Raw genomic sequence first — 18,537 nt, 5'->3', positions numbered from 1 at the left:
TACGACAAGAGGCCCTGATTCAAGCAAATTGGTATCTGGACAAATAACTACTGAAACTGATACACCCACCAATGTTGTCCTTGTTCCTGGTATGGCCCCAATTTTTGGAAGCACAGGGACATTGCGTGGCAGCAAGCTGGCTATTCTTTCCCCAGATCCCAGTCCAGCTTGGCTGGGGGCACTTCGCCAGTTTGAGGTAGAGGGACTCTGCAAAGAGTCTCATGCTGAATTAGATCAAGGCAACACAACACCTGGAGGAGGAAGAGTCTGTAAGGTTCGAGAGCGAGTTCAGGGGGTGTTAGAGAAACCCTGTCTTTTACGCTCCAAACGTGGTGACCTGGAAGTAGAGAAGGAAGGAGGAGATGTGCATGGGCAGAGTGAACTGATGTTCAGTGAGCCCTCAGAAACTGAGAAGAAGGGAGTTGTTCACATTCGTGAGTTTGAAGGGCAACTTTGTGTGGTCCGAACTGTCTATCCAAGGGACTATGGGTCGCCCGTCTGGCGTGACAAAGAACTTGAGGTCCATTCTGGACCTCCAGCTGCATCTCCTGTTACTGGAGGCACTATGAAAATACAAGTGTCCACAACTCAAGGGCGACCACCCGGAAAGAACTACTCTGCCAAACCAGCAACAGCTGCAGCTCGGGGAAAAAAAGGGAAAGAGTTCCTATTGGACAACTCTGCTCAAGTAGCTGAAGGTTTTGACCCCCCACTACAAGACCTTCAATCTTCAGGTTATGCTAGCGATGTGCCTCTCACCTCGCCCGAGACAGGAGGTGCTGTTCAGACTGATTGGGGGAGTTCCTCTGATGTGCTTGATTCTTCTGTGCTTGAGAGTCCCATCTCCCCCCAAGAGATACCGGCTCAGCCCTCCACCCAGGTCAGATTCTTTTCTCTCTGTCTTCCTAAAGCGCCTTCATATGGCTTTTGTAGAATTAATGGGTAGCGATTAAAGCTGACAAGGCTTGGGTGTGGATTGGGGGAATAGGTGTTTGTGTGTTTTGCACTTCTATTTCTACACTACTATCTCTCGTGTGGCTTTTTTCTCTCAGCCAATCAGCTGTGCATAGAAAATAGCAAATCCTTCCTGAACCTCTTCCAGGAGCTTAATCAGTACTGCCCAGACCATCTCTCACTGTCTGCCTCCTTCCCTTCCCTCCATTCCTCATTATTGTCCTTCCCTCATACCACCCACTCTCTTTCTTGTTATTCATGATGCTCTAGGTTCTGTATTTGAGTAAAACTGCCTGGCAGTGCCAAAAACATGATCACAAGTGATGTTCACAGACATTTTGTCAGCTGTTCATCTTTTTTCTCTCTGCACCAGTGTGATTTGTTGTATATTTGTATCTGTTGCCTGCCCTCCCTTGCCTAGTGCTCCACCTGCACAGTTAAGATTTATGGCTGGTGGAGAGGGATTTCATGGCCTCGTTACAGACATTCCAGCAGTGTGATAGCTGCACTTGGTTTATTAAATGCTCAATCTTAAGCATATTCAAGCCATGACTGTGCATGCTGCTTCAGTGATGTCCACCTAGCTATATTCCTGCCAGTGTATCAGAAATGCAGCATTAATGTGGAAAACCAAGCCAGCATGCACACACCCAGAAATGCACATCAAACAGTTAATGGTTGAGTGTTACAGTCTCAATGATCTCTTGCCATAGAGCAAACGGTCTTCTATTGGGGTTAGTACACAAACACACACACACACACACAAACACACACACACACACACAATCCATATATATACATACATAAAAACACACATATAGATTAACATATTTAAAAAGATTGATTTGATATGCACATTACTCATGCCTACAATCTTTCTGTTGTCTGTCATGACAACTCTCAGAGAGTTTAGCATGTTTGCGATCTGAAATGTTTGCGATCTGCATTTTTGCTTCCCTTTCTTTCTATTACATAGCATTGCATTATTTCTGTCATGACAACTCTCAGAGAGTTTAACATGGTAATATACATGGCAATGTTAATGCGTTTGGTCTTGCATGTAGCAAATACCGAGAATTGCTACTACCAATATATCCACAGACATGCTGCTGTGAGCATATACTGTATAACATACATGAAATTACTCTGTAGAAGATCTATACAGGTGGAGCTGGGGAAGGTGGAGGGTTTCTGAAGTGTACTGCAACAGCAAGCACTAGCAAAGTATTTGAATGTTGAGCAGCAGGTTTACTGGCTGCTGATGTGAAAAGAAACCAACCAGCTGCGCCATGTGAATAATGATTTGATTATATTAGATTGAGTTAGAGCTTATCGGTCAGCGCTAGTTTCATGACAGAACTTTTTTTAATTTTTTTTAATGTGTTGAACTGGTAGAACTGTTGATTTTAGAATTGTTATTGTTCAGTTTTGCATTTTATTTTTTGTGTTTTTGCAATGTTATATTACATATGCTGTGCTGTTCTGCATTTTTATATTTTTTTATATGTTTTGTTTGATTTCTTATACTGTATATCACTTACCATTGTTTCATCATCAAATGCCCTTTTACGTTGCTAATTGTAGCACTTCCTTCACTCTCCTATATGCTCACACTACTTTAAATTGTTACAGTGCACATTGGCTTGTGTTCATCTGCTAGTAACATGCTCAGTGCTAACTGTGATGTAATTAGACTATTTGAGGGTTGCAGCTTATCACAAAGCACGACTGTCCTTTCTCTATTATAAGGTCACATAATGAAGTCATCTGCACTCTAATGGAAATACCAGCGTGTCAGTATGACCTGTCTGCTGTTTTTTATGACAACACAGCGTGTCATCACCCAGATTTATCTCTGCTGTCATGGACGATTCATCTTGAGACTGATTCGACTCAAGCTTTCTTGTCTGGAAAACATGTTTGATGGTGATACCAAAAGAAAAGGCAATGTTTGGGTGCATTTTTATGGCTCAGAGCCTGGTTGATTGAAGTATAGTTAGAAATCTGTCTGACCTCACCTTCTAATCATCTTTAGAGTAAGAGGCTCAGGGTAGGACAGTTACTGCTCTGTTTCTGTATGTCACCAAATTTGCTCAAGCTAATCTTGGCCTGCATTGACTTTGTGAAGATTGATTTACTCTTATGTCTGTCTATACTCTCAGAACTGTCTGCATTCATGCCAGGATTTAAAGTGTTCTTTGCTAGCAAGGCAAGAAAAGAAACAGGCAGGGATGTGAAGAGCAGCATATGAGAGGAATGACGAAGGAATACAGATTAGAGCCTGGCACAGACAGATACTGCGGATACTGACTCCCTTTGTCAAGAGGAAGAGGAAGTGAATGAAAAAGAAAAATATAAGTTTAATGTCCAAGCCCTAGCTCACTCTCACTTTAAATACAAATACAACACCTAAAAATAAAAATATACAAAATGCAAAGAAGCTTAAACTTGAACTTTTTAGTGGAAGTATGAGGTCAGTTTCCCTTTACATAAAAAAACATTTGATGAACTTCAGGTACAATATAAGATCTTTTTATTTACCAGATTTCTGAGATCTATGTGAGCGGTGAGTCAGGTGACCTTACTGCGAAAGAGAAGCTGCTGCTATGGAGTCAACAGGCCACAGAGGGCTATCGTGGTCTCCGTTGTACCAATTTCTCCTCCAGCTGGAGCGATGGACGCTTGTTCAATGCTCTTCTGCACAGATACAGGTTCACACACAAACACATTTAAGCATAATGAGTGCTCATTTTAAAAGGATAGATGCACATCAACAATCAAGATCTCATGACATTGTGATTTTTAGGCCAGACCTGATTGACATGGAAGTGGTTGCGCAACAGAGTAACCGTGAGAACCTGGAACAGGCCTTTGAGATTGCAGAGTCGTTAGGGGTAACACGACTTCTAGATGCTGAAGGTAACATTGGTGTCTTATCGGTTTCTTAATTTTCATCCATTCTGCATACAGGAATTATTATGTGCTGAACTCTATTTGTCTTAGATCATCATTCTTTTTTTTTTTTTAATCCTCTCTCTATATTAGATGTTGATGTGCCGTTACCAGACGAGAAATCTGTTATCACGTATGTCTCCTCTATCTACGATGCTTTCCCCAAGATCCCGGAGGGTGGAGAAGGCATTGCAGCTAATGTATGTTCACTTCACAGTGCACTCACTCTCTTCAAGCCGTACCTTGCTTTCTTTAGTGTACTTAATGTAATTTGTCTTTCATTTTTTTCCTCGTTTTCTCTCATGTGGTTTCTGTTGCTCAGGAGGTTGACCAGCGATGGACAGAGTACCAATCTGGCTTCTCTTCTCTGCTGCAGTGGACCAGACAACATACAGCCCTTATGACCAACAGGAGCTTCCCCCACAATCCTGTGGAACTCAAGGTAAGAAACGCCAGGGAAGAAGAAGCTGAGAGAACATGGCTGGATTTCATGAAGAAGGGATGGCTTTCAGTTTGGGTCAGCAAGAAATTAATACTTTTATTTGGCAAGGAAACATTAATCCGATCAAAGATGCCATTTATGATGTAACAAAAGATTTCTATTTCAAGTAAATGCTGTTCTTTGTATTCCTCAAAGAATTCTGAAAATATATGTAGCATGGTTTCTGCAAAAATATGAAATACAAATTTTTCAAAATTGAAAATAGTATTAAGTACAAATGTTTTCAACATTGCTAATAATAAGAAATGTTTTAGATCAGCATATTAGAATGATTTCTGAAAGATCATGTCACTCTGAAGACTGGAATAATGACCAAAAAGTGGTGTCTTACAAGGCAGCATATTCACTCAAACAGTCTTTGTGACTGGAACAAACCTCTAATGCTTTAAATTGCTAATCACAGTTTGATGTGTCCTTACTTGGCTGTTTACCAAAAGTCTTGTCTTCCCTAGGCACTTTACAATGAATATGTCCATTTCAAAGAAACAGAGATCCCTGCAAAGGAGAGAGAGAAGAGCCACATTGAGCACCTTTACAAGCTTCTGGAGGTGAGAGACTGTTACGAAGATAAAAGAGAATGACAGAGAGAGATTGAGTCTGACCTTGATTCTGCAGCTAAATGCAGGCGACACTGTTAAGAGGCACAGTGGAGCTGCACATTAACAGATTCAGGTTAATGTAGAGCACACCGCTGCCATGTGGGAGAGGGGGAAGACTGACAGTATAAAGGGAACCTCACATGCACAAACTCAAAAAACGCTAGGAAAGCTTGTTTTCATGTTAAAATGATTGATGTTTGTGGATGTTGTTTAGGCGTGGATAGAGTTCGGGCGCATTAAGCTGCCTCAAGGGCTACACCCTAATGATCTGGAGGAGGAATGGGGAAAACTGATCCTGGAGATGTTGGAGAGAGAGAAAGCACTGAGGCCGGCTGTGGAGAGGTTAGTGAGTCCACGTCTAGAAGAGACGATTGCCGCATTTCAAATTGTAGCTGTGTTGAAAGCATTTTTTGATGATGTGTCATTTGTATGTAACTTTGTCCTTAGGTTGGAGCTACTCCTACAGAAAGCCAATAAAATCCAGAACATGGCTCTAGATTGTGAGGAGAAACTCACATTGGCGAAGAACACTTTACAGGCTGTAAGTACGGGAATATCTCTCTGTGGGAATTGTCTTATAAGCTCTGTTCCAAAACCTAGCGAGTTGCCTTGCTGTTTTTTGTCTACAAAGGCAATTACATAGACAATATGAATAACTTCGGAAACTCAAACAGATTTCGATGTTAACTGCTAAGCTAGATAGCACACTAATATTGAATAAAATAAAAACAGATTAATATTACCATGAAGGATACAGGCAGTGCTGCCTCAGAATAATCCATAAAGAATGTATAAGAAAAACCATGTAAACAGCTCACTTGGATTTGGAACATATGACAGGTTCTCTTAGTTTCTTGCTTGGATATTCATCATTCAGAAATGTTCTGTGCTTCATAATCTTCTTCTGTCTTTCCTGGACATGTCTCATCTAGAGAGTGGGCAGCCCGTACGGTGTGAGAATGAATTGGGGATGTATCTGCAGGACTGTGAGGCTTTAGTCAGACAGCTTCACCTTGACCTGCAGGTCCTCAGAGATGAGAAGTACTACCAGGTGGAGCAGCTGGTTTTCAGGTAAGAAGGAGAGAAAGGAAAATTAATTTGAGATGTTTCTGATTCGGTGCTTATGAAATATATTATTAATTAAGTTGAAATCAGTTAGGCTGCTTGATATTTTTTGCAGAAACCACAATATATGTTTTTCAGGATTTATGTTTCCATTTATGAGCCTGAGGTCATTTCTCTTTTGTAGGGTGTCATGTCTGCAGGAGGAGCTGGTCTCTTTGCGCCTGCAGTGTGCCAGTGTGTACAGGAAGGGTCATTTCTCTACAGGGGGTCTGCTGGGAGAGCACGCGGGTCAGAAGGGTTCTTCAGGCCGTCTGGCTACACTTGGAGCACAAACGCTTCTGGGAGCAGTGGGAGCTGCGGCATCCCTGCTCAGACGGCCGATGTCTCGTGCAGACCTGGTAGCCATGTCTTCCTCTGAGGATGAAGGCAGTCTGCGCTTCATCTACGAGCTGCTGGGGTGGGTGGATGAGACGCAGGAACTGCTGGAGCGAGCTGAGTGGGGTTCTGATCTACCCTCTGTAGATCAGCACCTGCAAGACCACCACATCATTCACACGGCAGTGGAAGATCTTCTGAATAGCCTCAAAGAGGCTCGAAACTATGAGGTACATGAACTATGAGGCCTTGGTATCAAAGGATCTCTTACAAAAATTGAAATTGAGGTAGCATGTACCATTCTGTTCATTAAGTTTCTTGTGCAGATTCCACACAAAATTTGAATGCACCTTGCGTTAGACTGTCTCTTCAAATTTAAGTGGGTGGTTCTAGGCCATGATAGCTTAAAGATTTTGTGTGAAGGAGTCTATGGAGATGCATTGTTTCATTTTAAAACTTGCTGCTGTACATCCAAACTGGCAATTCTGAACTGGTGTGAAGAGACTGCAAGAGCTAATGTAATAAACACTGCACACTTTTTCACAAGCAGTAATTTATTTCCTCATGTTCTCCCTCCCCCAGTCAAGGGTCTCGCCTAATTTAAGTAGCAGTTACTCTGAGACTCTATCCAAGCTGGAGAACCAATATTGCAAACTGCTGGTGAGTTTTTCTGCTTTAGCGTTATGATAAGCAGGCATATGTGAGTGTATTTGAGTTCATTAAACACTGTATTATGGTTATTACTGTTCTCTAATCTCATCAGGGTGTGACAGCATGTGTCCTTACAAAAGCAGAATACTGAATGCTTGAGTGTGACATGCATAAGACTGCTGTAAAACACCTGCTCTTGACAATATATCCACACCCACACACGTCTCCTTAATTTAACCAAATCAATTCTCCATGAAAACATACAGCTGTTCAAAAGATCTGTGAAGCCAATTCGCCAAGGGTCCTTGCTTACCACGGGAAAAGCATCAGACTGAGCGGTCGGCCGCGTGATATGGCCAATGTTATGAATGTTGTTTTGTGTTGTCGCAGGAACATTCGTCATGGCGACTGCGTTGCCTGGAGAGCCTTCGAGCTTTTGTGTCCCACTGCACTGAGGAGCTGATCTGGCTTAATGAGAGGGAGGAGGAGGAGCTGGCCTTCGACTGGAGCGACAGCAATACCAACATGGCTGCCAAAAGAGAGCAATATTCTGTAAGACTAAATCTATAGAGAGATGCAGTAGTCATCATACTACCTCCGGCCACTATATGTTCCCTTAATGATTTAGTTCATGGCTTTTGCCTTTTCGTATATCTTTTCTATAGACATTTCTATTATAATAATAATTAAGGGCTGTAAGTAGATTCAAATAATGAATCGTTTGCCCTCAGTTTCAAAAGTATGCTTATGATTCTTTGAGGTTGAGATGAAACAGAAATAGCAACAAAACTTTTCTTCCCTTTTGAACAAGTGTAACGGATTATCAAAAAAAAAAAAAAATGTAGAGCAAATACTTGGTTCTATGCATTGGTTGTTGTTGATTGGATTTTGGAATGTTGTGGATGAATCTTTCACAATAAGAGCAATAAAATGTATTTACAAATTAGATTAGGTGATTTTTCCTTTTGTGCTGACTTTAATGTAGTTGTAGTTGTTCATTGCATTGTTTTGGATTTACTCTCTCATAGGACATGAGGTCAGAGCTGGAGGAAAAACAGGAAGTGATGCACTCTCTCCAGGAGACAGCTGACCAGCTGTGTCAAGAGAACCACCCAGCCAAACAAACAGTGGAGGTGAGCTGTTGACCAGTATGAACAATCTTCACTCACTGACCTCAGTAAACATAGTTTGATATCAGATTTGGAACTCAGTCGTGACCTGTTGACCCTCTGATCACAGGCTTACAGTGCTGCCCTGCAGACGCAGTGGCAGTGGATCAAAGAGCTCTGCATATGTGTGGAGCAGCATCTCAAGGACAACACTGCCTACTTCCAGGTACTGAGTCAAGAGTCTATTTTCAACAGAATGTCATTCAGAATTACATTTTTAACTTGGGGTTTTAATGACATGTTTTTGTTTTATAGTTTATGAGTGATGCACGGGACTGTGAAAGCTATCTACGTCAGTTACAAGACACCATTAAGAGACAGTACACCTGTGATAAAAACAGCAGACTAGGCAGATTGGAAGACATGCTGCAGGACTCCATGGTGGGTCTTCCCTCTTTCTTAAAAAACTTAGATTTAAATGTATTTTACATATTTTATTTGTATTTATTGAATAAATTTGCTGAAATAGTGCTGACCATAGGAGATTGTACTCATTTGAGGAATATGAATATTTGAGCACAATGAGTGCACAGGAGGTGAGTGTCCTCATATATGACAGATGGCACTATGAGAAAGGAATTGCACTAGAGTAGGCAGAGCGATGGGCATATCCTCTTTGGACATATGGAAGAGAGACCCAGTCTGGAGAGTTCAATAAGGACATGAATGCATTAAAAATTAGATAGAATCTGGGATGGATTATCTTCTTAATTTGATTTTTTATTTATTTTTAAAATATCCCTGGCCATTAGGAGGTTCCTAGTGATCCACCAACACTGACTATTAATCACATAGCTGCATTTTAAATTTTAAAAAATGTACTGTATTTAATACTATTATTACTACTACTTCCAGTTAAAATGTCTGTTTTTATTGATAGATATGTTGTTGTTTTTTCTTTAAAAACAAAATGTAACATTAAGAAAAGAATAGTTCTAGAATTGTTGCATTAGCTCATAGTTAACTTTAAAAAGCATCATCAAAAGCCTTTGTTTTTTAAATTTGTGTTTATAATTAGGCATAAGTTTATTTAATTAAAATATTTATGTTAGATATAAACTATTTTTTTTAGCTCTCACTGGGGGTGATTTCATTTATGCATTTGACAGAAAAAAACAACACAGTTGATTTAATAAGTAGCAATTGATATGCCTCAAATAAGGTTGTGGCATATTTGTCATAATTTCATCCTCGTTGTTGCTCTGAAAATCCTCTGTGGTTTGATGAACTCCAACCCCATGCTGATATGCAGTCAAATTTATCATCACTTAATTTTTTGCAGCGAACGTAATGTTATTAGCTCTTCCTGTCGGCCTCTGCTTCCCAAAGTCAGAACTAATGAAAACCTCATGAGCGTTTCGTGGAAGTGTCAAACCACATACTCATTCATTTTAGTAAAATGAAAGCTAAGTAAATAATAACCCGTATACATTCAGTTCATTTGACCTGCAGCATGGAAAAACAAGTAATGGACGAAATTCCAATTATGGGGACCTTGCAGAAACTGAATGAAAAAAAATATTTGAAATAGTCAATTTAATGAGTTTAAATGTTTATTGAATTAAGTTTATTGAACAATATTTGTTCAGACACTTTTGGTCACAGAATAAATTAATTATACCACTAACATCAAATTACTCTGTACTTTTTATTATTGTTAACTGCTTGAATGAGTTGCTTATATATTTTATTTTTCAGGAGGAGAAAGAACAATTGATTGAATACCGCAGCACAGTGGCCAGCCTTGTAGGCCGAGCCAAAACTGTAGTCCAGCTCCGTCCACGCAGTGCAGATAGTAACCTGGGCACCACCACTCCCATCCGTGCCATCTGTGACTACCGACAAATAGAGGTATAACATGCTCCAGATATCTCACCATCACAACCTATTTGCTTTGCTTTACCTTTCCACATCTCAATCCTGCATTGATCTCTTAATGCTCTTAAGAACTGAGCTAAGATCACATTTGGAAAATGAACATGATCCTAATTCAGTTTTTCTGAGTTATACATTTGTAGCCCACTCCTACCCCACCTGAAAAAAAGGTATTTTAGCTTTCATCATCTGCTCCACTAAGGGCACTAGCCAGAGACCATCTTCACGTACTTAGTCATAGACCACCCTGGAGCTCTCAAGGCAAGTATAAAAGGGGTACAGGTGCCATTGACCAAAAGATCTGTCCTATGTTTGCCAATTTAGCTGTTAGCAAAGAATACTGAGAAAGTGGAGGTGTGGCACATTATGAGTGATGAACAGACCTGCTGCTACATATCTAATCTTCCAGTTTGAATATATGATGCTCTTCATTCACACATCACATGCTCTATGTTAATGATGAAATGAGATGCTGTCATTTATCTGTATGCAGAATACTCAAACACTCATTCACTCTCCCAGCTATGGCCCTGTTTCTTTTCCTGATCATATTGTCTCGGTCAGGCGAGGTCTGCTAAATGCCCAAAAGTAATCTTTTTCTCCCTCCCTATCCCCGTCCCACCCCCTTTCCTCTGCCCTCCCCCAATTTTCCTCCTTTTCCTTTTTTCCTCCATTTAACCCCCTCTTTCTCTCTCTGTTCCCCTCCTTCTCCCTTCCTCTTTATGTGTGTCTGCGGGGCAGGGCAAGGCCAACTCTCAGGTACTATTGCCGACCGTTCTGCTCCTCTGACCTTTGCTCTCTGGCCTGGCCCTGCACACAAGAGACCTCTGCTTTATCTCAGGCGTCCTGTACATTGTTGATGTGAAATAGTGCATATATATATTAAGAGTTAGGTGTTTTTCTCCCAGCCCAATAAATCATCTATTTTCCATGGTGGGAGCATGTTGCATGTTGACTTGCTATGCCATTTTAATTACATTATATTTATCAGTCACAAGCAGGTGGTAACCCTCTGTTAGTTATTATTACCTACCAATACACAACATATTGTGAAGCATAATGTTCTCTGTGTGCAAGGGATATGGTGAGAGTTGAGGTGGGACACTAGAAAGTGCTCTCACATGTTTTATTTACTTGCTTTTCATTTTATGCTGCCCTGAGGGTTATTAAAGCCTATGGCTTTTATATTAGCCTGGGCAAAGTTAGGCTAAAAAGGCAAATGCAATTTCACATTAAATTGAACAAGAGGAGTGCTTTGGACATTTATTTATTTATTTATTATTTTTTTGCCAGGTCAGTTGTAAAGATATGTTAGGCATTATTCCACAAAATTCATATTTCATGTAATTCAGTTCATATGAAGACCATTAGCATTAACATTTTATTCCTCATCCTTTGGTTAATATTTTGAATCCCTTTACTTTTTAATCAACATTGACCATCAGTTCTGCTTTTTTGCTAAATTTTTCAAATCCTCTCTCCCTTACCCGTTGTGTTTTTTCCATCCCTTTTTCTGTCCCTTTCTTTTCTTTTTCTGTCTTCATCTTTCTCTCTTTCTCAGATCACGATCAGCAAAGGAGAGGAGTGTGTATTGGAGGATAACTCTCAGAGGACTAAGTGGAAGGTCATCAGTCCCACAGGAAATGAGGCCATGGTGCCATCTGTGTGTTTCACCATTCCTCCCCCTAATCAGGAAGCCATCGACACTGCCAGCAGGTACAGCACACAGATCCCTACAGGTTCCTTATAAACATGTTAATCAGGATCTCACACACATTCAGGAATGTGTCTTCTGTAATGTGGCATATTTTTCAGTGAAACAATGTATGGCATAGAAATAACACACTATGCATAGGTTTGTGCTACGGAAATTAATTACACACACACACAAAAATGTTTCCCGTTAGCTTCAGTAAGTAGCCACCCAGAATGACCTAGCAATGCTAGCATCCACCCAAGCATTTTAGTGGCAAGTTCTGAATGGGCAGACAAGTACTGTTAAACTAAACTAAAACTATTAAAAATGTTTTCATTAATTGAAATAAAGCTAAAAATAAAATATAAATATTAGATAAAAATCTTACAATTAAAAATGTTGAAATAAGTCACACTAAAAACACAAAAAAACATACAAAAAAAATAAAACAGATAAAAAAAAAAAAATAAAAATAAAAAAAAAAAAAAAATTAAAAATGACAAAAACACAAAATGATTTTAAAAAATGTACTTTAAAAGAACTTTAAAAATAAACTGAAAATATAAAAATAAAGGTAAAATAAAAAAGCTTATTCAGAATATTAATAAATACAACAATAGTATGCCATTAATATTAAAATAACACTGTGGCAAACACCACTGACGTTGTTTAGGGCAAAATTGATTTATTTATTTTTTAGAGAATAATGAATTGTGCACTATAATACCAACACCAAAAAAACCATACATTTTGTATTGTATTTGTATTATGTTGTATTGTCTTTTTTGTTACATAAACAGCTATATAAACTCTGAGATTTTATTTTCTCTTTGTGTAGAATGGAGCAGATGTACCAGAACGTCATGTCTCTATGGCACCAGCTGCATGTCAACATGAAGAGCGTGGTCTCCTGGCACTACCTGCAGAAAGACATACGAAATATTTCCTCCTGGAGTCTGGACACAGTTAGTACCACAAAGTTCCACCAATTTCCCATATACTCTCTTATTGGAACTCTTTCAGAGGTTTGTTATAATCATTTGTCTGTCTCTCTAGATGCGCTTGCAGGCTCCAGCAGAGAGGCAACAGGCTTTAGACAACCTTGACGCCCACTTGTCCGACTTCCTTACAGACAGTCACGAGAGCTCCCTTTTCACGCCAACTGAATGCCGTGAGCTAGAGAGAGAAACTGAGAACTGCCGTGAACGTTGCCAAACACTGCAGGTCTCTTTGGAGACAGGTAAGTGTATTGATTACTTGCTATGAAACCATATGACATGGTACTAAATTTTTATTTATTTTTTTTCAGTGGAGAGGGATGAGTTGGCCTCTCGTGCTTACCTCTCAGAGCTGCGGAGCATCAAGTCCCATCTGGAGGATGCAGAGAGCAGACTGATGCGTGGCATACAGACTCCACACCCCAGCACAATATCAGGAGACATCACAGACAATGCAGTTCACATAGCAGAGCAAGAGGTGAGGAGTGATCAGCACAACTATGCCCTCTACTGGTCAATAACCCCAGTAATTGGAGTCTTAAAAAAATAAATGCAATCTGAAGATTCCTTTAATGGTTTTACAGAAACTGCAGCAGGATCTGAAAGGACTTCAGTCAGATTTGGGTGAGGTGTCTCGTCGCTGCGTGAGCTTCTTTGAGGAGAAGCCTTCCTCTTCTAGTGTTCCTGTCCTACGCTCTGAGCTCAACCTGGCTGTAGAGCACATAGAGAAACTCAACTCCCTCTCCTCTGTTTATCTGCAAAAGTTAGTATACAAAGTCATTTCCATTCATGTATGCATGTACTCTAATTAGTCGTCAAGCCTTGTTTAGCCATAGGGACAACCATAATTTGAGTGTCTGTTTCCCTGCATCTGCCAGATTGAAGACGGTTGATGTGTTGACGAGAAGCCTGCAGGCTGCAGAAAGTCAGGTGAGAAAGTATGAGAGTCGACTGAGTGAAGAGGATATTGTGCCTGCTGATACTGCTGCAATCCAGGCCTTGGGAGAGCAGTTAAAGGTGAGACACGCAGACATTCACATTCATTGCTAGTAGTTGACTAATATTTGTGAATTTGACATTATCCTCATAAGACAATATTAAAAACATTTTGCTACCTCAAAAGAAATAGATGCATGACTCAGACTTTTTGTTAAACTGCATTCTCACTATCTTCGACATTCACTAAAATTGCATTTCGCCCCCTAGTGGCAGTTCCACAGAACTTTCAGATTGGTTGTGCAAAAGCAATTACCTTCTGCTTATTCACCATGCTTAAATAAGTGAATAATAAAACTAGGGATGCACCGATATAATTTTTTGGGGCCGATACTGATTTTAACAAACACTTATTGGCCGATTCCGATACCGATATTTGTCATTTCCTCTCTTATTTGAAATTTTGGCATCAACATAGATAGTATTTTAATCATGTTTTAAATCAGCAAAGTTCAAAAACACATGCATTAAATTATACTAGCAGTTTTATTGCTGCATCATCAAATAATTTCTAATGAACAGGCAGGCCTACATAAATACAATAAAACATAGATACATATTAAATAAACAGTGCTTTTCAGGTAGGTTTAACAGTTTTCAGATACAAAAATAAAGTAAACAAATGTAAAATAACACTTCACTGTATAAATTAAATAGATATTATTTCTTTTATTGTAATAGACTTTATTATGATTAAAGGGATACTCCACCCCAAAATGAAAATTTTGTCATTAATCACTTACCCCCATGTCGTTCCAAACCAATAAAAGCTTTGTTCGTCTTCGGAACACAATTTAACATATTTTGGAAGAAAATCGGGAGGCTTTGGACTGTCCCATAGACTGCCAAGTAAGTTACACAGTCCAGGTCCAGAAAAGTATGAAAAGCATCGTCTGTGGTCTCATTTATAAAGTCCCCCCGAAAAGGCATGAGATCTGTATATATTTGTTTATTTTTTATTATTTGTTTACTGTTAGTTGTAATAAGTGTTCTGTTTAATTCACTGGATGTTGATGATAAGGCAACTGAGAGAGAGAGTTTAATGTGCACTTCTCGTGCTGTGTTTTGTTTAGCTCTTATAAATAAATATTCACCCCATACACATCTGCCCCCCCAAAAAAAAATATAAAAATATACACACAAAAAAAAAAAAATAAATTTAAAAACTAAAAAATTTTTTTACATACAAACCAAAAAAATCCCACCATTTTACAGAAATTGTGATTTAAGATTACTGAAAACACAATTCTAACTTCACACTCATAGTTTTAATTAGAATACATCACATCTGGTTGGTGGTTGTTGGGTGTAGTTTAATTTCAGTGTATCCGAAGCTCAAATAAGATCTGAAAATTCTGCAGATGCGTATGATCGGAACTCCAGATAGCTCTGGAAATTAGTATCTTCTGATCTGTTGTTTGTTAGAGACAGTGGAAAGGCAACTTTCTGTTGACTTTTTGTTTGCATTTCAAAACCCTGTCACGCTGATGCAGAAATGGCATTCAGAGCTGGAGGAGCAGGATCACATATTCAAGAGTCTGAGTTTAGAGGTCCAGCAGGCTAGAGAGGTCAGGAACCACCTCAACCAACTGCACCCTGACCGCAGCCCTGAACAAGACCGCTATCAGGAGAAAGCACAACAGCTTACAGAGAGATGGAGTGGAGTGAGCAGGCAAATGGAGACCCGGTGAGTTGTTTCGAAGTCAAGAGAGACAATGCGTACCAATATTTCTGTAATATTCCAGATTATAACACAAAGCATTATGTCCTACAGGCAAGCAGATCTGGAGATGCTGGGTTCAGTGCTGCAGCAGTACAGAGAAGGCCACACCTCTCTTATCCACTGGATAGAGGAGACCACCAAAAAACAGGAGAACACGCAACCTGAGCAGACGGACAGCAGGGCTTTGTCAGAACAGCTCGCACAGCAGACGGTGAGAGGCGACACTAATATTGATGAACACTTCCAAGTGTTGTAAAACAGATCAGTGTTTGATTCAGTATCTGTTCTTCTGCAGGCCTTGGTGGCTGAGATAGAACAGAACCAGGTCAAACTGGATGAATGCCAGACGTACTCTAAACAGTACTGTGCTGCTGTTAAAGTAAGCACTCTGTCAAAGTGACCACAGACGGCTACTGCTTACTGGTAGTCATCATGGAGAAATGGAAACATAAACACTTGTTTCACAAAATATATTTCTCCTTACTAGACTGTCTCTTCCATTTTATGCATTAGGACTATGAACTCCAACTTATGACGTTCAGAGCTTTTGTTGAATCAACCCAGAAGTCCCCTGTGAAGAGGAGGAGGATGCACTCTTCATCAGATGTCATCACACAGGAGGTAAATGCAGGAAAACCAAGCTCATATGACATTAATTAGATATATTTATAGCGTTTATATTAGTTATCATGTTGACTTCAAATGTTTTAATCACATTTTTCTAATATGTTTTAGTTTATGGATTTACGTACACGCTACACAGCTCTGGTTACCCTGACAACGCAACATGTCAAGTATATTAGTGATGCACTACGGCGACTAGAGGAGGAAGAGGTGTGTTATGCTTTCCTAAGTCTCCTACTTTCAGTTTTGATTTTTACCTGCTGTATACTTGGACAAGTATTCACATAATAAAGACAACATCAGATTTCATCATGCAGTGTATGTTTAATGAAAATGTTTCGGCTTTGTGTTACAGAAAGAGGTGGAAGAGGAGAGGCAGGCAAGAGTGGGGCAGGTCTCAGAGCTGCTCGGCTGGGTCAAGGGCCTACAGGAGCGCGCTGGCAGATCTCCCGAGCCATCACTTGCTGCACAGCAGGTAGATTTTGAGTGTTATCTATTAGAATATTTTAAAGTATTCTACAGACAGTAGTATATCAGTCAACACTGAGTAGATTGTATGTGTTAAGTGGTTTTGAAATACTGTATCTGTCTCACTTCTAGGCTATTAGTGAGCAGTTAGCAGCTAAAAAAGAAGAAGTTGCTGAAGCTATCAGGAGCACCCAAGTTTTCCTGATGTCAAAACAGGCCAGCAAGTGAGTTTGCACTATACGACCCTCAACACACATAAAGCGGTTCTCAGACTTTTCATACCAAGTGCTACCAAGTCAAGATCAATCTATTTCTGCGGGTCATATTTGCAAAAGCTTAAAAAAAAAAACAAAGTATTGTCTTATTTTTTTCTGATTAAAATTGATACAAGAAGAAGTAGCCTGCGAGGTGCAGCATATAAGATTAAAAGATTGAAATTAGATTGTAAATAATTAAGAAATTTGAAATAAATTATACACGAGAAATGTTTTCAGTATATTTAATAAAAATATTTTGAAGATATGTTTACTTTATTTTCATTTTTGTAATTTTGCAAAGGCAAGTGGGATTTGAACAAATTTTTTTTTGTGTTTTAAAATTTCAGAGTTGTGTACCTTGCCACTTGCAGTACTGATTTAGTATTATTCATATACTATTATAATATTCTTATTTGGAATCATATTTTATGTTCAGTTTACTATTTTCATTATAGTGATTTTATGTGCTTTTGACATTTTCTATTTACCTTTCATTTATTTTTATTTCAGCTTTATTTCAATTATCAAATATGATTTTTAATAGATCTATTTTACAGTAACCCTGGCCACTTGGGTTTGTGCTGTGTATCATAGTTTGAGAACAACTGCACTATATTTACATCCACCTCTAAGTACCAGTAAATGTTAAATATGCATGCACTTACTCAAACACAAACGCATACGTTGTTATTAATGAAGCGCATTTATCTTTAGGCTGTCTCCTGAAGAGCGCGCACAGGTGGTCTCCCAGCTGGATGAGCTGACGGCCACCTACACTCAACTGTGTGACAGTTCTGCCGCACAGTTGCAACAACTGGAGGAGCAGCAGGCCAAAGAGGAGAAGCGCAAGGTAGAGTTAGAGGGGCAAGAGAAAGTCAGCAGTGACAGCGGTGTTCGACTTTGCCAAAGCGAGCTTCAACAGCAAAAAGCTTGTCTTGAAATGCTTCTGAAATATATTGCTTTAAATAGTGGTCTTCGTTATGGTCAAGTTTTGTCATTGTGCTAGAGATATGCTACAGCGGTGTGTATGTGTGAGCCAGAGCGAGTGAATTATTTTTTTTTTTTTTTTTTTATGTTGCCTGTCACGTGTGGTTTAACATTCATCATCACATTCATACATCTCACAGATATTGTCTTATTTAACAGTTACAAAAAATTAATAGCATGGTGTGAAATCTAAATCATTCCTATTTTCTACAACATGCCTGATATCATGTCACCAACACCATCCTTATTTGTCATTATTAATCAAGCACATCTGCTTAAACGCAACTCATCGTTCGTTAGAGTAGAATAGTGTGACTTTTTGGTATCAGAAACTGCTTCTTTAGCCACTTTAGTGCCCATTGAAGACAAATGCATATTGTAGATTAGCTTTTTCTTTTTTCATTTCATTTAAATAAGGCACGTATAAAGATGTAAATGTAAAGGCATAAATGTCATTAAATTCATATTGTTTTGTTGCTACATGCAGCCACAAACATTGTGTAAAACTGTGCACCCATACGTATATCAGTCATCATGTAGTGATTACTGTGTGAAGAATGGTATATCTGTGTTTGAATGGCAAGAAGCAAAAGATATAAACAAGGTCAGAAAGCAGTCATCAAAATATTTTTCCTATGGATTGGTA

General features: G+C 39.3%; 1 protein-coding gene across 1 annotated transcript in view; it reads left to right on the top strand.

Moving 5' to 3' along the window:
• Nucleotides 1–18,537, top strand: part of LOC109048530 (microtubule-actin cross-linking factor 1-like) — a 160,741-nt gene that overhangs the window by 74,855 nt on the left and 67,349 nt on the right. Inside the window, 29 exon segments of the mRNA XM_042776931.1 lie at nucleotides 3,499–3,665; nucleotides 3,761–3,873; nucleotides 4,000–4,106; nucleotides 4,229–4,348; nucleotides 4,861–4,956; nucleotides 5,222–5,349; nucleotides 5,455–5,548; nucleotides 5,924–6,078; nucleotides 6,257–6,677; nucleotides 7,030–7,107; nucleotides 7,489–7,650; nucleotides 8,127–8,231; nucleotides 8,338–8,433; nucleotides 8,523–8,648; nucleotides 9,966–10,118; nucleotides 11,704–11,858; nucleotides 12,677–12,803; nucleotides 12,895–13,078; nucleotides 13,148–13,314; nucleotides 13,421–13,599; nucleotides 13,715–13,853; nucleotides 15,326–15,519; nucleotides 15,607–15,766; nucleotides 15,851–15,934; nucleotides 16,069–16,176; nucleotides 16,291–16,389; nucleotides 16,535–16,654; nucleotides 16,780–16,871; nucleotides 17,619–17,754. Of these exon segments, the coding sequence (XP_042632865.1) occupies nucleotides 3,499–3,665; nucleotides 3,761–3,873; nucleotides 4,000–4,106; nucleotides 4,229–4,348; nucleotides 4,861–4,956; nucleotides 5,222–5,349; nucleotides 5,455–5,548; nucleotides 5,924–6,078; nucleotides 6,257–6,677; nucleotides 7,030–7,107; nucleotides 7,489–7,650; nucleotides 8,127–8,231; nucleotides 8,338–8,433; nucleotides 8,523–8,648; nucleotides 9,966–10,118; nucleotides 11,704–11,858; nucleotides 12,677–12,803; nucleotides 12,895–13,078; nucleotides 13,148–13,314; nucleotides 13,421–13,599; nucleotides 13,715–13,853; nucleotides 15,326–15,519; nucleotides 15,607–15,766; nucleotides 15,851–15,934; nucleotides 16,069–16,176; nucleotides 16,291–16,389; nucleotides 16,535–16,654; nucleotides 16,780–16,871; nucleotides 17,619–17,754 (4,065 nt within the window).

The sequence above is a fragment of the Cyprinus carpio genome, chromosome A19, assembly GCF_018340385.1.
Source record: "Cyprinus carpio isolate SPL01 chromosome A19, ASM1834038v1, whole genome shotgun sequence".
Lineage (NCBI taxonomy): Eukaryota > Metazoa > Chordata > Actinopteri > Cypriniformes > Cyprinidae > Cyprinus > Cyprinus carpio.
This window is presented reverse-complemented; position numbering and strand designations above follow the sequence as displayed.